Genomic DNA, 15,299 nt, shown 5'->3' with positions numbered 1-15,299 from the left:
CTATTTTATTTCAATCTTCCCCACCCATTAAAATAAACAAGAATGCAATCACTACTTTGCAAATTTAATTCTATTAATGATTTACTCAGAAATCCTGCCCCCACCCCCAAATTCTTTTCCTCTCTTTTTTCCCTCCAGCTTCTAAGGGAGAAAGGGAAAGGTCTAATGTCATTTACAGTGGGCTAAGTTTGGGTTTAGAAAATATTGTATATTCGTTATGAGATGCCCATAAGAAAATGTCTCCACACAAACTGGTAATTCACCTACGACCTAGGAAGAATCACTTACTCTGATCCAGCAGCCATATCTGAGTAGGATGTATCTGGTGTGGTGACTCCCAGAGGGATTGCAATGCTCATGACGTCCAACACAGCAGAGAGTGGAAATCACGGGGTCCAATTAATGGAGACTGGCCACTCTGAGAGTGGGGGTGAGCTGCAGAGCCTCAACCAACATGTTATGGACATGAGGAATCCTGGCACAGAAAAAGAAAATATCTAGTAACTAGATAGTTCTTTAAATTTATCCTAAATACTACTAAATCGTTTTTCATTTTTGAATAAAGCTTTTAAAAGGGATAAATATAAAACAAGTACAACAAGGGATCTACACATTACCCCATGTTTACTATGTGCTGTATTAATGTTCCACAAAGTAAGGTAGCAAAAATTCTGCTTACTTTTCATTTTTATTTTAATTTTTTTCTTTTTTGATAAAAGGAAAGTAACAGTCTGCCCAGCTTACTAATAAGTACATTTCCCCTATTCTACAACCGCTCATCAAACAAAATTTCCTGGCAGCCTAGGACCTAACAACTAACAATTTTTAAGATATACGATGGTTAATAGAACTATCACAACTTAATTTCTTTTTTAACAATTTAAGATCTTTCATTTAAACTCCCCCTGCCACAAATAAATGCAGTTTACCAGAGCAAATAATGATATTTCTTCCAAATTAAGTATGAGATCGATTTGTTTCTTTTTGATTGGATACAGCTGTTTCTTATTGCCTTCTTTTATCACAGAACACTGTTCCTTTATAAAAACCATTTTTACTTTATAATTTTGGGAGAAGATTATCTTAACTACATTTGTGAGGTAATATCCACTGCTACGTATGAATAAAAACATTAACCACAAAGAATATGGTTTCATGATAAAGATTAGACATCTTTCTATGGAAAAGCAGTGAGGATATCTTGAATTGGTGGCCATATACAGACTGAAATTTAGGAACAGAACGACTCAGCAACTACTGAAGTGTAAAAAAGCAAAAGTAGAGTAAGAGATTTGGAGGTATGGTGCAAAGGGAAAACCGTATACTTTGTAGTTTTACATTAGTTGTATATTGTTTAAAGAAAACACATTGAAAAGATGAAATAAGCATTTCATGTGGGAGGGAAGAAAGTCAATGTGAATGTTAAAGACTCAGCTTAATTTAAAGACTTCAAAAAAAAGACTACAAAGAGTCATGATTCATATACTGATTCATAAGAAATAAGACACTAGAAAAGTGGAGATTATACTAAAAATATTAAATGGAATGAAAAGTATAAGATATTAATTGAGCCAATCTAGGGAATTAATGCAAATTTTAAATGGTAGACGATCTGAGATGTTTGAATCTTATTTTGATATACAAAGCAAATTAATCTGGATACGAAAATCAATTATGAACAGTGAATCAGGCCAAGATTTTTAAGAATGCATAAAGATAATATTACTTTTGTGTGCCATCATTTTAGAATGCTAGAATAACTATACACTGAGCAGTCTTCCCTGGAACCTATACTTTGAAAGAGCTTGATCTCACCAAAGGATCTCTCCAAATATGGGTGAGGCAATACAACTGTTCCTATTCAACTGAAGGTGACATGGGACCGAAATGAAAAGGGCAAATCTTCCTATCCAGTGCTTCCTCACAGGTCAGGAAAGAGAAATGATTAATGTAACTTTCTGCCTTTGCACCCATCTTACATACAATGTTTTCTTTGACCCTAACAATATGTCCAAATAGAGATGTAAGCAGTACATTTCAAAGTCTCTGGGAAACTGAAGCAAAATCTACACATGACAGTGCAACACTTATCAAATAAGCCCAAAAGGCATAAAATTAAATATTAGGGATTGGTGGTTACAACTCTTTCTCTACTTTTAGTATCATTGTATAATCTGAATTAAAAAGAAAAAATTAAAAAAGCCCTAAAACTGCCTGGCTTGATAATCAGTGTGATAATGATCATACCTTCCCTGATTAATACAGGAATCTGAATCATGTACTATATATTTTCAGTAAAGAACCAAAAAAAAGTTACTTAGCACCATTAAAAATCTTTTGTCACTGCTATACTATTATATGACCATAAAAAAAATATAGGCTTCCAGATAGAAGTCAACTTATAAACCTATGCTGACAGTTATTTTTCTGAGTAATTTTTAAAAGATATAATAAAAGGAAAAGACAAAAAAATTACTTCAGATATCTCCTTAATAAATGATGAATACATTCCTTAATACATTCCACCCTCGCTAATTTGGATAGTTGAGAAACACATGTGAGAAACATTAAGTAGCCAACTATAAATTTCCCTCATGAATTTCTCCATTTTTCTTTTATCTAGTTTTACCCTTCCACTCCTCTAATGAAAGCAATCATTATAATAAGCTTCACCATCTTGTTCTAAATAATATTTTCACAATATTGGAGCTTCTTAAATGATAACAGAACCAAATTTCTTATATAACTCTGAGGATAGTTCCTTCCCTAAATAACACTGTGCAAAATGCAGCTATTAAAATGTTAACTAAAGAACTTTGAACAGATCACCTATACGCAGTATTTTCTTAAAACTACTCTAGTTTTATAAGCCAAGACAATAGATTCCTACTAAAGTTTACTAAGCTTAGTAGTTGTAGCAGTTATTAATCTGCTATAGTTTGGAGATATGTCCTAGAGAGATTGATAAGAATTAACTCTGTCTCTAGGTGGAACAATTTCAAGATATCTTTTACTTGTTAATTTGTCTGTCTCTTCCTAACAAAATACAAACTCTATGAGGACAGGTTATTTTTGTTTTATCTTCTGCCGTAGTTCCAACATCCAGAACAGTGCCTAGTACAAAGAGGGTGTTTGAGAAATATTTGCTGAATTTTGATCATTATCTCAATATATGATTTTAACATTCATCAAAATACAAAAACAAATTAAAAGAATTTATCTGGCTCAGTCACCTTTTTATAGACCTCTGAATACGAAGTCCCAAAAATTATGTCAGTAGCTCTGAAGACCTAGAAAAGGTTGAGACACAAATTAGTACAGAAAGAAGTAACATTGATGGACACAAAGAATTCTACAGAAATATTTTTAATGCTAATTTTGTTTCATCTCTGTATACTGTCTTGTTTAACATCCTATGTTCCATCTAGTACTCTATTTTTGTCCTTTAACCTTTACATCCCATTTTCCTATAAAGCCAGACCTAAATAAAGAAAGGGTGGAGAGGAAAATTATCTTTATTTGACTTAAGAAGTGGTAAATAATTTGTCACTGGATAATCCTCTTTCCTTCAAATTAGAATTCTCTCCCATTTCCAAAAGGATTTCGTCTTTTTATCATCTCTCTAAGGGGTACTTCTCTTCTCCACTGACCCCTTCCCAAATCCAGAGGCTTTTCTTTAATCAAATGTCAAATTTATTCTCTAGTCAGACAAGGACCTACCTACCTGTCACCTATTAATGTATAAGTCTACATTACTCCTTTCTTATCCGACACTCCATTCCACCTATAGCCTCTTGTCCTACTGTAGAAAGAGTGACAAAAGGAAGTCATTTCTATTTGTGGTCAACTCCATAACAGAAACATGTGGAAAAATAAGGCCTAATTAACTTTCTACCCTCCAAAAAGGAAAGGAAAATAGGTGATGACCCAGGACTTTCAGGGGAAAAAAGTACAATTTAATTCACACCTGAAATGTTAATATACCATATGTGTGAAAGGAGCTTCTTCTGGTATTTCACTTACCAAGGAGTAGAGAGGAAATGTACTTTACGTTGATATTTTTATGGATTTCCAATTTATTAAAAATTGGAAAATAAACTTTTTTTTTAGGAGGGTGCAGCTCAAAGTGGCTCCTGCAGGGATCGAACCAGCAACCTTGATGTTAGTAATTAGTAACAATGTGCTCTAACCAACTGAGCTAATTGGCAGCACCAAAGAAAATAACCTATGCTTTAGAAACAATTCTAAAAGAGCATACGTGTGGGAAAATAGCTCTAATGCGTCTTTTGGAGCAAAAATTTATATAAGACCTGGTCTTATTTTACTATATATATGTCTTAACATTAAGTTTTGCTCCAAAAGACGCATTAAAGCTGACTGTCTGGCTAGATCTTGTTTTTGGGGAAACATGGTACTAGAAATTATAAAAATAAAAGGTATGAAGATTACAGTAAAGAAAGAAAAAAACGAAATAAACCAAGGACAACAAATAAGAAGGAATATAAGAAACAACAGAGTAAAAAGAGAAATGAGTAGTGGGGGGCAAAAATGAATGCATCAGAATTTCAATTTAACTATATTCAAAAGAATCCATCAGAATCCACAGGAACACTAACTGGTATGTTCTTGGATTCAGAGGCAGAACCAACCAGCCTGTCTCCCACTACTGAGTACTCTTTTGAGAAGTCACCATTTACATAGTTTCTTGGGAAAAGGGTATTAAATAGAACATGCCAGAAAGTTTATAATTATTTCTTTTTAATTAGGTTCAGAAATGGTCAATAGTCTCTGTATTTGTCATTCTGACAGTCTCTTTTCTATATGACTTGCTGAAAGCACAAGACCTGTGTGATTCGTCTGGTCACTCTCAGAAGACAGACAAAAAGTGTTTTAAGAACAATTCCAACAGAGATTTCCGAAAAAGAAATTGCATCAGCCAGGTGAGCCGGAAGCAGCTGGGAGACAAGAGTCCCATAAACAGCCAATCCAATGAAAGAAATCCAGAACAAGTCTGCTTCAGTCATCCTGTGAAGAGGACTGGCAGGAAGAGGAGTGCCGCTTCAGAAAGAGAACAGGCCTCATATGCTTCAGACAGTCTTTGTACTGAGGCTGTGGACCTTGGCCATTCTCCCAGAAATGATGCAATCCTGATGAACAAGATCTGCTGCCAGAGAAACAATTGTTAACAGCCTATGCAGACAGCAACTCGGCCAAGGAGCAAACTGATCAACTCTCCACAAATCACCAGAAAACCAAATCCCATCCTTAATTTGGTCTCTGACAAAACATATAAGTAAATATATATTTAGATATATACGAACAAGCCATTTCCCCAAAATGTCCCTTTGCTTTTAATTTCTTTGGCTTCACAACACCCATCATCCATCATTAAACTTTAACTAGAACACTGAGAGCATTTTCTCTTTTATGAATAGAATTCTCTCTCCAAGCATATTAACAGCAAGGTATTTACATCGAAATTTTACACTTATTTTTCTTTCTCTCAAGGTAGTGGCTCAATTATGAAATTTCAAAGTAAGGACAACTGTGTATACTAATTCAAGGCCAGAAAGGTGTATTTTATAGATATTTTTAAATGATGTGAAACTATATTAAAAATAGGTATGTCTTAAGAGAAACAGAAAATTTCTTCTTGTTTAGGCTGACATTAAATGTGATTACTATCATCACATTTTGCAATGCCCATTTTTCTCAAGGGCAACAATATTACTTCAGGTTTTATAAGAAGGTTAAAAATTATTTTCATCCTGTTGGCCACAATGTACAATTTAAAATCTAGTTAAAAATATCCTCAATTTAGAAATCCTCCTTAGATTCCTCATCTTCTAGGCCTGGTTTCTTGTTCAGAGCTTTGGTATCAGGTTGTTCACACAGTATTGTTATCAAATTAGTAGGAGTTTCTTTTTCTCACTAAATAAAAGACCCTGCACACAACAAAAAATTCTCTAAATTCCACCTAGCCAGCAGCCACAAATACCAAATTTCTTCCCTTAAGCAGTAACCCTTAAACTGGGATTCACTAAAAACACAAGCATCTAAAATATATCCTCACGTCAATATATTCAGCCCAATTTACTATCCCTTTATTTAAATTATTAAATAATGAAAATTAATAGATATACAGAATGAAGCAATGAAAGATCTTTAATGGGTCAATAAATGAATACATTTAACTCAATTAAGGAGATGAGAGAAAACATTTCAGGAAAATTTAAAATTAGGGTTAAAATAGTCATTAAGATTCAATTTGTGAACCTACCGATTATTTAAAATTGTTATACATGTTAAGTTAAACTTCTTAAATACTTCTATGCTTCAATTTCCTTCTTTTGAATAACTTTACAAAATAGTAAAAAGGGGAGATGGAGTAAGATTATTAGAAGGTTTTTTGCATTATTGCTACCCTCACCTTAATTTTTTAATGTCAGAAAAAATGCAATAAATATATACCTGAACTTTATCCACACAACCAACTTGTTAGAGAACTAACATGGCAGCTGATGCATTATATGCTTACTTCCATCTCCAACCCAAATTGAAATATTGAGGGAAAACACTGCTGTTATACTGTAACATGTCGCTTTTTACATTTGGAAAAGAAAAAAGTACTCTATTAGGAGGTAGGAAATTTGAGTTCTAGCCTACAACTTAATTAGTTTGGTGATCTCTGAGAAACCACTTTTTATAGATGAACCTTAAATTCCTCGAAGTCTTCATTAGGTTTTTCCTGCTTTAAATTTCTATGACTCCCGGCATTAGCTTAGGCAAGTAATGCAATGTTTCAAAGTCTCAGTTTTTTCATCTGTACAATGGAAAGAACAGGACCTGTACCTGTTCTGCTGACTCAGGTGCATATGGACTAGTGGTTGTAGCAAATATGAGTTTAAATGGCACTTTGGAATCTTTAAATATATGTGAAGAAAGAGGAGCTGCTACTAATAAGCTGAATGCGGCTAAAAATTACTTTCACTCTTCTCCAACAGCGTGTATTTCAATCTTGCTACAGTAAATAATGTAAGACGACGATATGTGGGAAACCGGGGGAAAAAAGGATAGGAAAGAGAAGTGATAAGCACTAGAAATAAATAAGAATTATTAGAAAATAAGAGATGAACACTTAAAAAGTGCTCAGAGACCCAGTGAGAAGTTCATATAACTGGGACAGTGTAAGTTCTAACTCAGTCTTACCATCTGAAGCAAGTTAATGTAGGCAAAGGATCTAAAAGAAGTTCAAGGTTGAAGAGAAAGAAGAGAGAGAAACATTGGGAGATGGGGTGGTGGTAAAGAATTACAAGAGGCTAAAGAAATGTCATGATATACTAGTTTAGATCCAAGATAGTTTTCCTTTTCTCCCACCTCTTCTCTTGCAGTACTTGTTTACCCCTCCTCAACGTTGTCTACATTTATACTCCCTCTAGGGCCTACTGGGCTTGGCACAAAAACCAATGACTATACAAGCCCAAATAAGTTTATTAGAATAGAAGGTAATTAAAACCCAGGTAAAAAAATCTTATCTTAGTCCATAGTAAGAATTTCTTTCCCTATGAAAAATGTCATTAATGGCTATAATATAGAGGCCAAGACATACTCAGTTGTACTTGGAGGGGAAGTGAAGTGGTGGTTGCATAAGAGTACGTGTCATAAACAATGAAACTAAATACACCTTACCACAATCTTAAATTATTTTAAGTTGCCACTGAAGAAGAATTTTATTTATAACTTATTTAACAATGATAAATACATACTTACTGCTAAACTAATCAAAGATGCACAGACTCTATCCTTAACAAAAATCAGAAGAATTTTAGGATTCTAAATTATATCAAATAAAGATGACACCACCAGGGAACTTTGATTTACCTTGTCATAGAGCTATACTATCAAGACCTTCTGAAGGTTCTGTCCTACTGTGTTTGAAGCCTTCAACGCATGCTTTAGAAACATGTACTACACCACATAGAAAAAGAAGCTCTCATACCTCTATGTTTGCCTCCTCTGTCCAGGCCTTTTTCCTTTTCAAACCCTGACATGGGAACCAGGTTTACTTACTCCACATGAAGTGGGCTATGCAGTTAAGAGGCATTGGTATCTGTTATACTTTCTGTAGCTCAGGCAATATTTCTCCAGTTGGTAAAAAAACTTAGTTTTAAGAATAAAGTGTAATTCATTATTTTGAAGACGAAGAAACAGGGCTACAAATACATTAATTGTAAACTCATACACACACAGTGGTGGAGTTCAGAAGAAAATTTTGATTTTAATGTAGAGCTTCTATTTATTAAAGTAATTTGCCACTTGCTTTAGATAGCAACAGCTGAATTAAAACAAAAAATATTTTTTTAAATTAAGACCAATTATTGGTGCTATGTTAGATAAATACATCCAGATTAAAATTCCTGACTCTCTTGGGATTTATATTATCTAGATTTTCCAGTTTTCATTCATTCGTTCCTTCATTCATTCAACAAACACAGAGTAACTACTCTGTATAAAAGCTACTATGTTAAGTGCTATTTTAAGATGTTTCTATTATCCAAAGTAAGAGAAGGTAGGCAATTTGCAAACTCTTTAGGTTTGCCTGTGTGCCAAGTATTGCATTTTCACAACCATGAAGGAAAAAAATATCCTTAAGTATGCCTCTATAATTAATGAGTCATTCTGAAGAAAAAACAACACCCTCCCCCCAAAGAAAGAAAACCCAAACCACTCCATAGTTTACCAGTGACACAAGAGGAGCTTATGAAAACAGATTCTTTTATAAATCTCTTGAACTGTTCAGACAAAACTTACTGACTGGTCTCATGGAAAATTCTATTAAGAATGAAGGTCAATGGGCAGCAAGAATCCTCAAAACACAGATAAAACAAAACCTGACTACACATGTTCTGATTATTTGGCAGACTAGGTGGCTAAGTATATAGCAGCAAAGGAATTTAAAGCTTAATAATTCTGATATGCAAATAGGAATCCCCATCCCTGACCAATAGCTGTGTCTTTATTATTGTAAAAATGATAAATGCTTGTAAAAATTATGCAAACATTACAAAAGTATAAAAAAGTGAAATTCTTACAATTCTACTTCCTAAAGATATCCCAAAGATAAAATAACCTTACTGTTCTGTAATCTGCTTTGTTCATTTAGCAATTAAGTTTTAGACATCTTTCCGTATGCAAAGCAGATGTACAAATTTACTTCTTCCTCTTAAATGATGGCACACTATTATACGCTATGGATCTACTATAATTTAAATCAATCCTCTGCTGGTGGATGTTTAGATTGTTGCTAATTTTCCATAACATATGCAATGCTGCACTGGACAGTATGTACATATGCCTTTGTCCATACATGTGCACAAACATTTCCTTAGGATACAGTTCCTAGAAGCGAAACTGCTAGAACGGCATGAACATATTTAAATGATACTGAACCACCTTCCAGAAAGTAAAAACCATTTTACACTCCCACAGTGGGAAGGCTACATTTTCTCATAAGGTTTAAAATAATTTCAGTTCTTTCCTCATAGTCTTTTCCTTAGAAAACTCTCTACATTCTAAAAGAAAACCCTAAAATGAAAGTTAACTGTAAATTCTCAACAATTCTGCGATACAATTTTAAGACTACTGATTAGATGTGCTTTTGTTCTCTAAAATTCTGATAATTAAATAGATCTCAGTTGCTTTTTCACTAAATTCGGGTTGGGATATTCAAAATAAAATCTAGAGAAAGCAGTATTCCAAAACCAAAAAGTATTTTCTTACAGTTGTCCCATGAGATAACTTTTAATTCTTTTAATAAGTGCACCAGGCTCTAAATTTCTTTTCCCAGTAATGAAAAAACAAATTATGCTAGCCATCTGTAATCTAGCTGGCATCTGCAGGGTTCTGACTGAAAATGCAAGTAATCTAGAAGATCTAGATTTCGGTTTCAAACAGATTATCAAAACTCTGTTCTAGCAGTTCTGCCTCAGTATAAAATATGAGGCCTTCATTTTTTAATTACCTTTGGAAAGAGAAGAAACTATAAGAGGCCTGTCAATATTGATTCACTAAAAGACAGAGCCAAAATATTGACTAAATTTGTACTGTAGCTACAAATTCATTTGGTTACTCCATTATGACACTAGACAACCACAAGGTCCAAACCCTCTCCTTTTCGCTGCGCTGGCACTAGCGCCTAACCAGAGTCTGGATGCAGAGCTATCCTTTCTCCTTCGAAATGTTTCGCAGACTATATCCATCCATTCACCAACACTACTCTACTCACCTTATGATCCCAAGGTCTCACTAGCTCTGGGCTCTCAACCCTCCAATCTATTCTTCATTCTTCCATGACAGTTAAGCCTCCCGGAGCAGAACTCTGATCTTTATCACTCTATTAGGAATCTACAATGGCTCCCTGCATGCCTACTGAATTAATTCAAACTCCTCTGCCCAAAGGGAAGAAGACCTTCTTTGTTAATTAGCTACTAAACTGTTTCTTCTCCTTTAAAATTTTGTTCAAGTATGAACAAATAGTGATTGATCCTGTATGATATGCTATGTTTTTATATTTTAAAAAAACTATTATGAAAAATGTCAAACAAACACAAAAGCAGAGAAAATCCTGTCATTAACTCATAGCACCTACCCAGCTTTCATCAACAGTCAACTCAAGGCCAATCTTATTTTATCTGTAACCTCTCTTCCACAGCAGTTACAAGTTTTAGAAACATTAGTTATATACATCACATCTGCTTAGTGGAGTTGTCCCTTTTTTATTATAAAAATGGGTGACAGAGGTCTCCTTATAATGATAGGTGGTGATGAGGAAAGAAAGGCCATCATTCTGCAAAAATTAAGATGGATGAAGAGCTTAATGCTGAGTAATGTTTATCTGTTAAAATTATAGTTATGACTATTAAAAATGTCAATCATTTTTTCTTAAGGAAAAATCATTGTAATTATTTTTTTAACATGAGTTTATTGATAAAATTTCTTTTGTTCTTAGTGCAAATTTCTCCTTATAGCAGAGCTAACTGCAAATATACCTATAACTCAGCTGTGACATAGCATTACTATGTATGCTCTATGTCAGTAAATAAAAATGGATAAAACACATAAGAAATACCCCAAAGATGGTAAAGCATAATATTCCATAAACCTGTGTATTAAAGATAAAAACAGATTACATAATAGAACAAATGGCTCATCTGAGGTAGTGACCAGTTGGTCTCCTTATTTTCAGTGAGCAGTTTCTTTGAATACTAGGGGAGTCTTAGATTAATGACAACCTTCGGGTAAAAAGGATCCCTACACGACTGAGGTGAATTTTTCAGTTAAAAACAACTCAGTAATAATGGTGAATGTCACAGAACAAAAACAACTGAGGTGCACACGGATGATTCCTATTTGAACCACAAAGCACACATCTTAAGGTTCAGTTAGTGGAAAATAGACACAAATCACTGTCAATGCAAACATACACCGCTACACATTTTATGACCAACTACTCCTCAGAAACTATACTGATAACAGTAAAATTAAACTTAGAATAATTTGTAATTTAAAAAGTAACAGTGATAGAAGACAACAATCAACTAGTAAAACCCCACAACACACTGATATTCCATAGTTTTGCCTCAGCATAAAATTAGCCTGTATTTACTCATGTAGTAGGTTACTGAGTAAAATGAAATCTTTGGAACGGTGAGTACATTATTTGCCCTCGAAGCCTGAGGATGAACATCTATGGCCATCTAGCTGGTCCATAGAAACTTGATGAGACCCAGAAACTTCAAGAGTTACCATCATGCAAAACATCAAAATACTGTAAAATTTTTCTCTGGCAAGATTAATATTAAAATTTAAAAATCTTGACACAGATGCTCATCTTTGGTCCAGTTTCAGTAAACATTTCAGCCATAATTAGGCCAAAATTCTCATTAATTAATTAATACTTAAATGAATTAGCCCCAAGACACTGACAAAATAGTACTTTTTAGTTAACGAATACAACTGGCATAGTAAGCTGCTCCAAATTCTTATGCAAAATATAATCACAACCATATACTATACTAAAATTGCCCAGTTATTTTATTGTCTCCTTTAATTATCTCTGTTGGTTTTCCTGTCATATCAGAGTTTGACCGTAAGCAAAGCTCAGAATTGTAGCACCAAACAGAGTAACACAAAGAATCTTAGGATTTGCCTATTTTCCCATTTTAAGACATCTTCTATTTACAAATTCATTTTTACCTAAGTAAAACATTTTTAAATACTGAATATTACTGTTTCTGAATACTGTATTTCCTTTTCTGGTACTTGGTTACTAAGCACTTGGTAATCAATATAAAAATTAGGGTACCTTTTTTTAACCCTACACCTCAGATTATGACAAATTTCTTGTAGACCACCTCTAGTAACTTTATAGAGTAGTGGTTCCCAATCTTTTTGGGGAAAAGGATAGTCTTTTAAGAGAGCAAAAATTTTGGGGGGCGGTAGTGGTAGTGATGGAAGAAATGGGTGGAGGGGGTCAAAAGGTAGAAATTTCCAGGTATAAATAAGTCCTGGGGATGAAATGTACAGCACGGTGACAACAGTTAATACTGTATTGCATATTTGAAAGTTGCTAAGAGGGTAGATCTTAAAAGTACTCATCGCAAGAAAAAAAAATTTTTTTTGGTACTATGTAAAATGATGGATGTTAACTAGACTATCGTGATCATTCTGCAATGTATAGAAATACCAAATCATTATGTTGTACACATGAAACTAGTATGTCAATTATACCTACCTTAACATACAGCAATAAACAAAAATTTTTTTTAACAAGACCGTTAGGGTGGGCCCTAATCCAACATGACCAGTGTCCTTATAAAAAGGGGGAACTTGGACATACAAAGAGACAGTAGGGATGCGTGTGCAGAGAAAGATGACCAGCAAGAGGGCAGCCACTTGCAAGCCAAGGAGAGAGGCTTCGGGAGAAACCAATCCTGCTGATATTTTTTTTGGGGGGGAGGGGAACAGGACTTTATTGGGGAACAGTGTGGACTTCCAGGACTTTTTCCAACTCAAGTTGTTGTCCTTTCAATCTTAGCTGTGGAGGGCGCAACCCACCATCCCTTGCAGGAGTTGAACCGGCAACCTTGTGGTTGAGAGGACGCATTCCAACCAACTGAACCATCCGGGAGCTCAGTGGCAGCTCAGCTCAAGGTGCCGTGTTCAATCTTAGTTGCAGGGGGCGGAGCCCACCATCCCTTGCAGGACTCGAGGAGTTGAACTGGCAACCTTGTGTTTGAGAGCCTACTGGCCCATGGGAGAATCGAACCGGTAGCCTTTGGCGTTAGGAGAATGGAGCTCCAGCTGCCTGAGCCATCTGGCCGGCCATCCTGCTGATTATCTTGATCTTGGACTACTGGCTTCCAAAAGTACAAAAAATTTTACCTGTTGATTAGGAAAATGCAGTTTAAAAAAAGGGAAAGAAAACATATACACATATATGTATATATTTAGATCCTTTGCAATTGGGGCTTCTGGCCCACAAAGTACCAGTGTCCTAGAATAATAATTATAGACAACTGACAATAATTCTGTACAAGATCCTTTCCTCTTATTCCCTTAAGAACCATTATCTCTTTAGCCACTACAAGATTACCCAATTTATACCCTGGTAAATTTACCAGATGATACTTATTAAAGATGACAAAAAAAGAGAAACAAAGCAGATTCCTCCCTAAGAAGGTATCACCTTTGACCTATTGGGCCAAACCACCATGAAGCCACTATTTAAGCAATGATATCTTCACACTCATCCCTGAATTCTAAAAATTTACATGACCTATGGGTCTTCAATGAATTTAGGATTTCTTAAGAATCCACTAAGATTCAATGTTGTGTTTCACTTTTTAAATTCCAACTCTTCCACAATCTATAAGAAAGTAGAAAACCCACCAGGCTCTCCAACTGCCCTAGTATCAATCTTCAAAAATTGATCCTTGGTATGGGTGTAACCAGCTTGTTGCTGTTTACCTAGCAGATTTCAAACTTTGAACACTCATACTTGTAAGAATTCCTACCAATTACGCTTTGGTGAATTCAAAGGAAACAATATTTGCCTAATCTTTTCTTTGAGGGCTCTATAAGAAATGTTTATTTGGCTATCAGCCAATTACAATACATAAACACTAATTTACAAAGCAAAAAGTTTTAAAGACCAATGTTTGGGACCACTTATCACCACCATTCCTTATTCTACCAAAATACAAATTCCTTTAGGAAGATGTGTTATTAATCCCTTTCTTTTAAAAAAGTATTTTCTTTTGGAAAACACTGAGTTTACCAAGCACAGTGGAGAGCGCATCTATGCCAAGTTAATACGAGTAAAACTGAGCAGACTTCAATCTTTAGTAGCAACATTATTTGAATTTTCAAAAATAAAAACTAAAATCACAAATCATTTCTTTATAAGCAAACAAGTATGTTCACAGTGGGTTTTGTGGTTTGCAACTTGGCCCAATAGGTCAATGGGAGATACCTTTTCAGCCTAAGAAGAATCAACTGAGTCTAGTATCTTGCTCTCTTAGGAACCAAATCCTAGGGTACCTGTAGTTTGCAACTTTTTTGAAGAGTGATCACAGATTTCTATGAGAACCTGGTAATGACCATGAACCTTTTCCTCAGAAAAACTCAGACAAAACTTGTAGAAATTCTAGGAATTCATGTGTCTCTGGCTCTCTTTATACCCTTTCCCAAACTGCAGACAGTCTGGGATAAAGGAAGCCCGTAACGGACTAACTGGTGAGGTATGGGTGATTGCAAGAGGAACATTAACTTTTTTTTTTTTAATACCAAGGAAGCCAGAATTTATAATTACTCCAGTAGAAGACAATGCTCAATAAAAACCTATCTATTCTGTCTTTCTCTATTCAGATCCAGGAGCCTCATCCAATTCCAGAAAAAGAATCCTGAAGAAAAAAAGGTCAAAACTACAGGAAGGGTTGCAGTACCCAAAGTTAGGAGGAGAGGAAAGGGTAGATTATATTGGTGGAGGTGGGACGCTCTTTTCAGATATGTTAACATGGCATGGAAGAAGATTCTGGAATCATAAGGACTTGACTCACCCTATTACTAGTTGTGTGATTACTCTGATTCATTTTGTTCATTTGTAAATCACTATTTTGAGAATTGAAATAATAGTCATAAGAGAACCTAGCAAGATATTTGGCACATTGCAAGCACCCAGCTTTTGGTATGCAGGGTTCCCATACCATATTAAAGAAGTAAATAGAGCACATAAAGAA

The 15,299-nt window shown here is 34.8% G+C and overlaps 1 protein-coding gene across 13 annotated transcripts in view; it reads right to left on the bottom strand.

The window, feature by feature from the left end:
• Positions 1 to 15,299, bottom strand: part of SETD5 (SET domain containing 5) — a 75,844-nt gene that overhangs the window by 42,298 nt on the left and 18,247 nt on the right. For 10 of the 13 annotated variants that reach the window (XM_081072250.1, XM_081072239.1, XM_081072244.1 and 7 more), the window contains exons 2-3: positions 3,234 to 3,290; positions 289 to 475 (exon numbers count right to left, since the gene is read on the bottom strand). In XM_081072250.1, the coding sequence (XP_080928376.1) occupies positions 289 to 359 (71 nt within the window). In that variant the 5' untranslated portion in view covers positions 360 to 475; positions 3,234 to 3,290. Of the gene's footprint in view, positions 1 to 288; positions 476 to 3,233; positions 3,291 to 15,299 lie in introns of those variants that run through there. The other 3 variants (XM_081072247.1, XM_081072252.1, XM_081072242.1) reach the window with 2 other exon arrangements.

Source organism: Rhinolophus hipposideros (genome assembly GCF_964194185.1).
Source record: "Rhinolophus hipposideros genome assembly, chromosome: 14".
Lineage (NCBI taxonomy): Eukaryota > Metazoa > Chordata > Mammalia > Chiroptera > Rhinolophidae > Rhinolophus > Rhinolophus hipposideros.
Note: the sequence above shows the minus strand (reverse complement) of the source record. Positions and strands in the feature narration are given on the sequence as shown.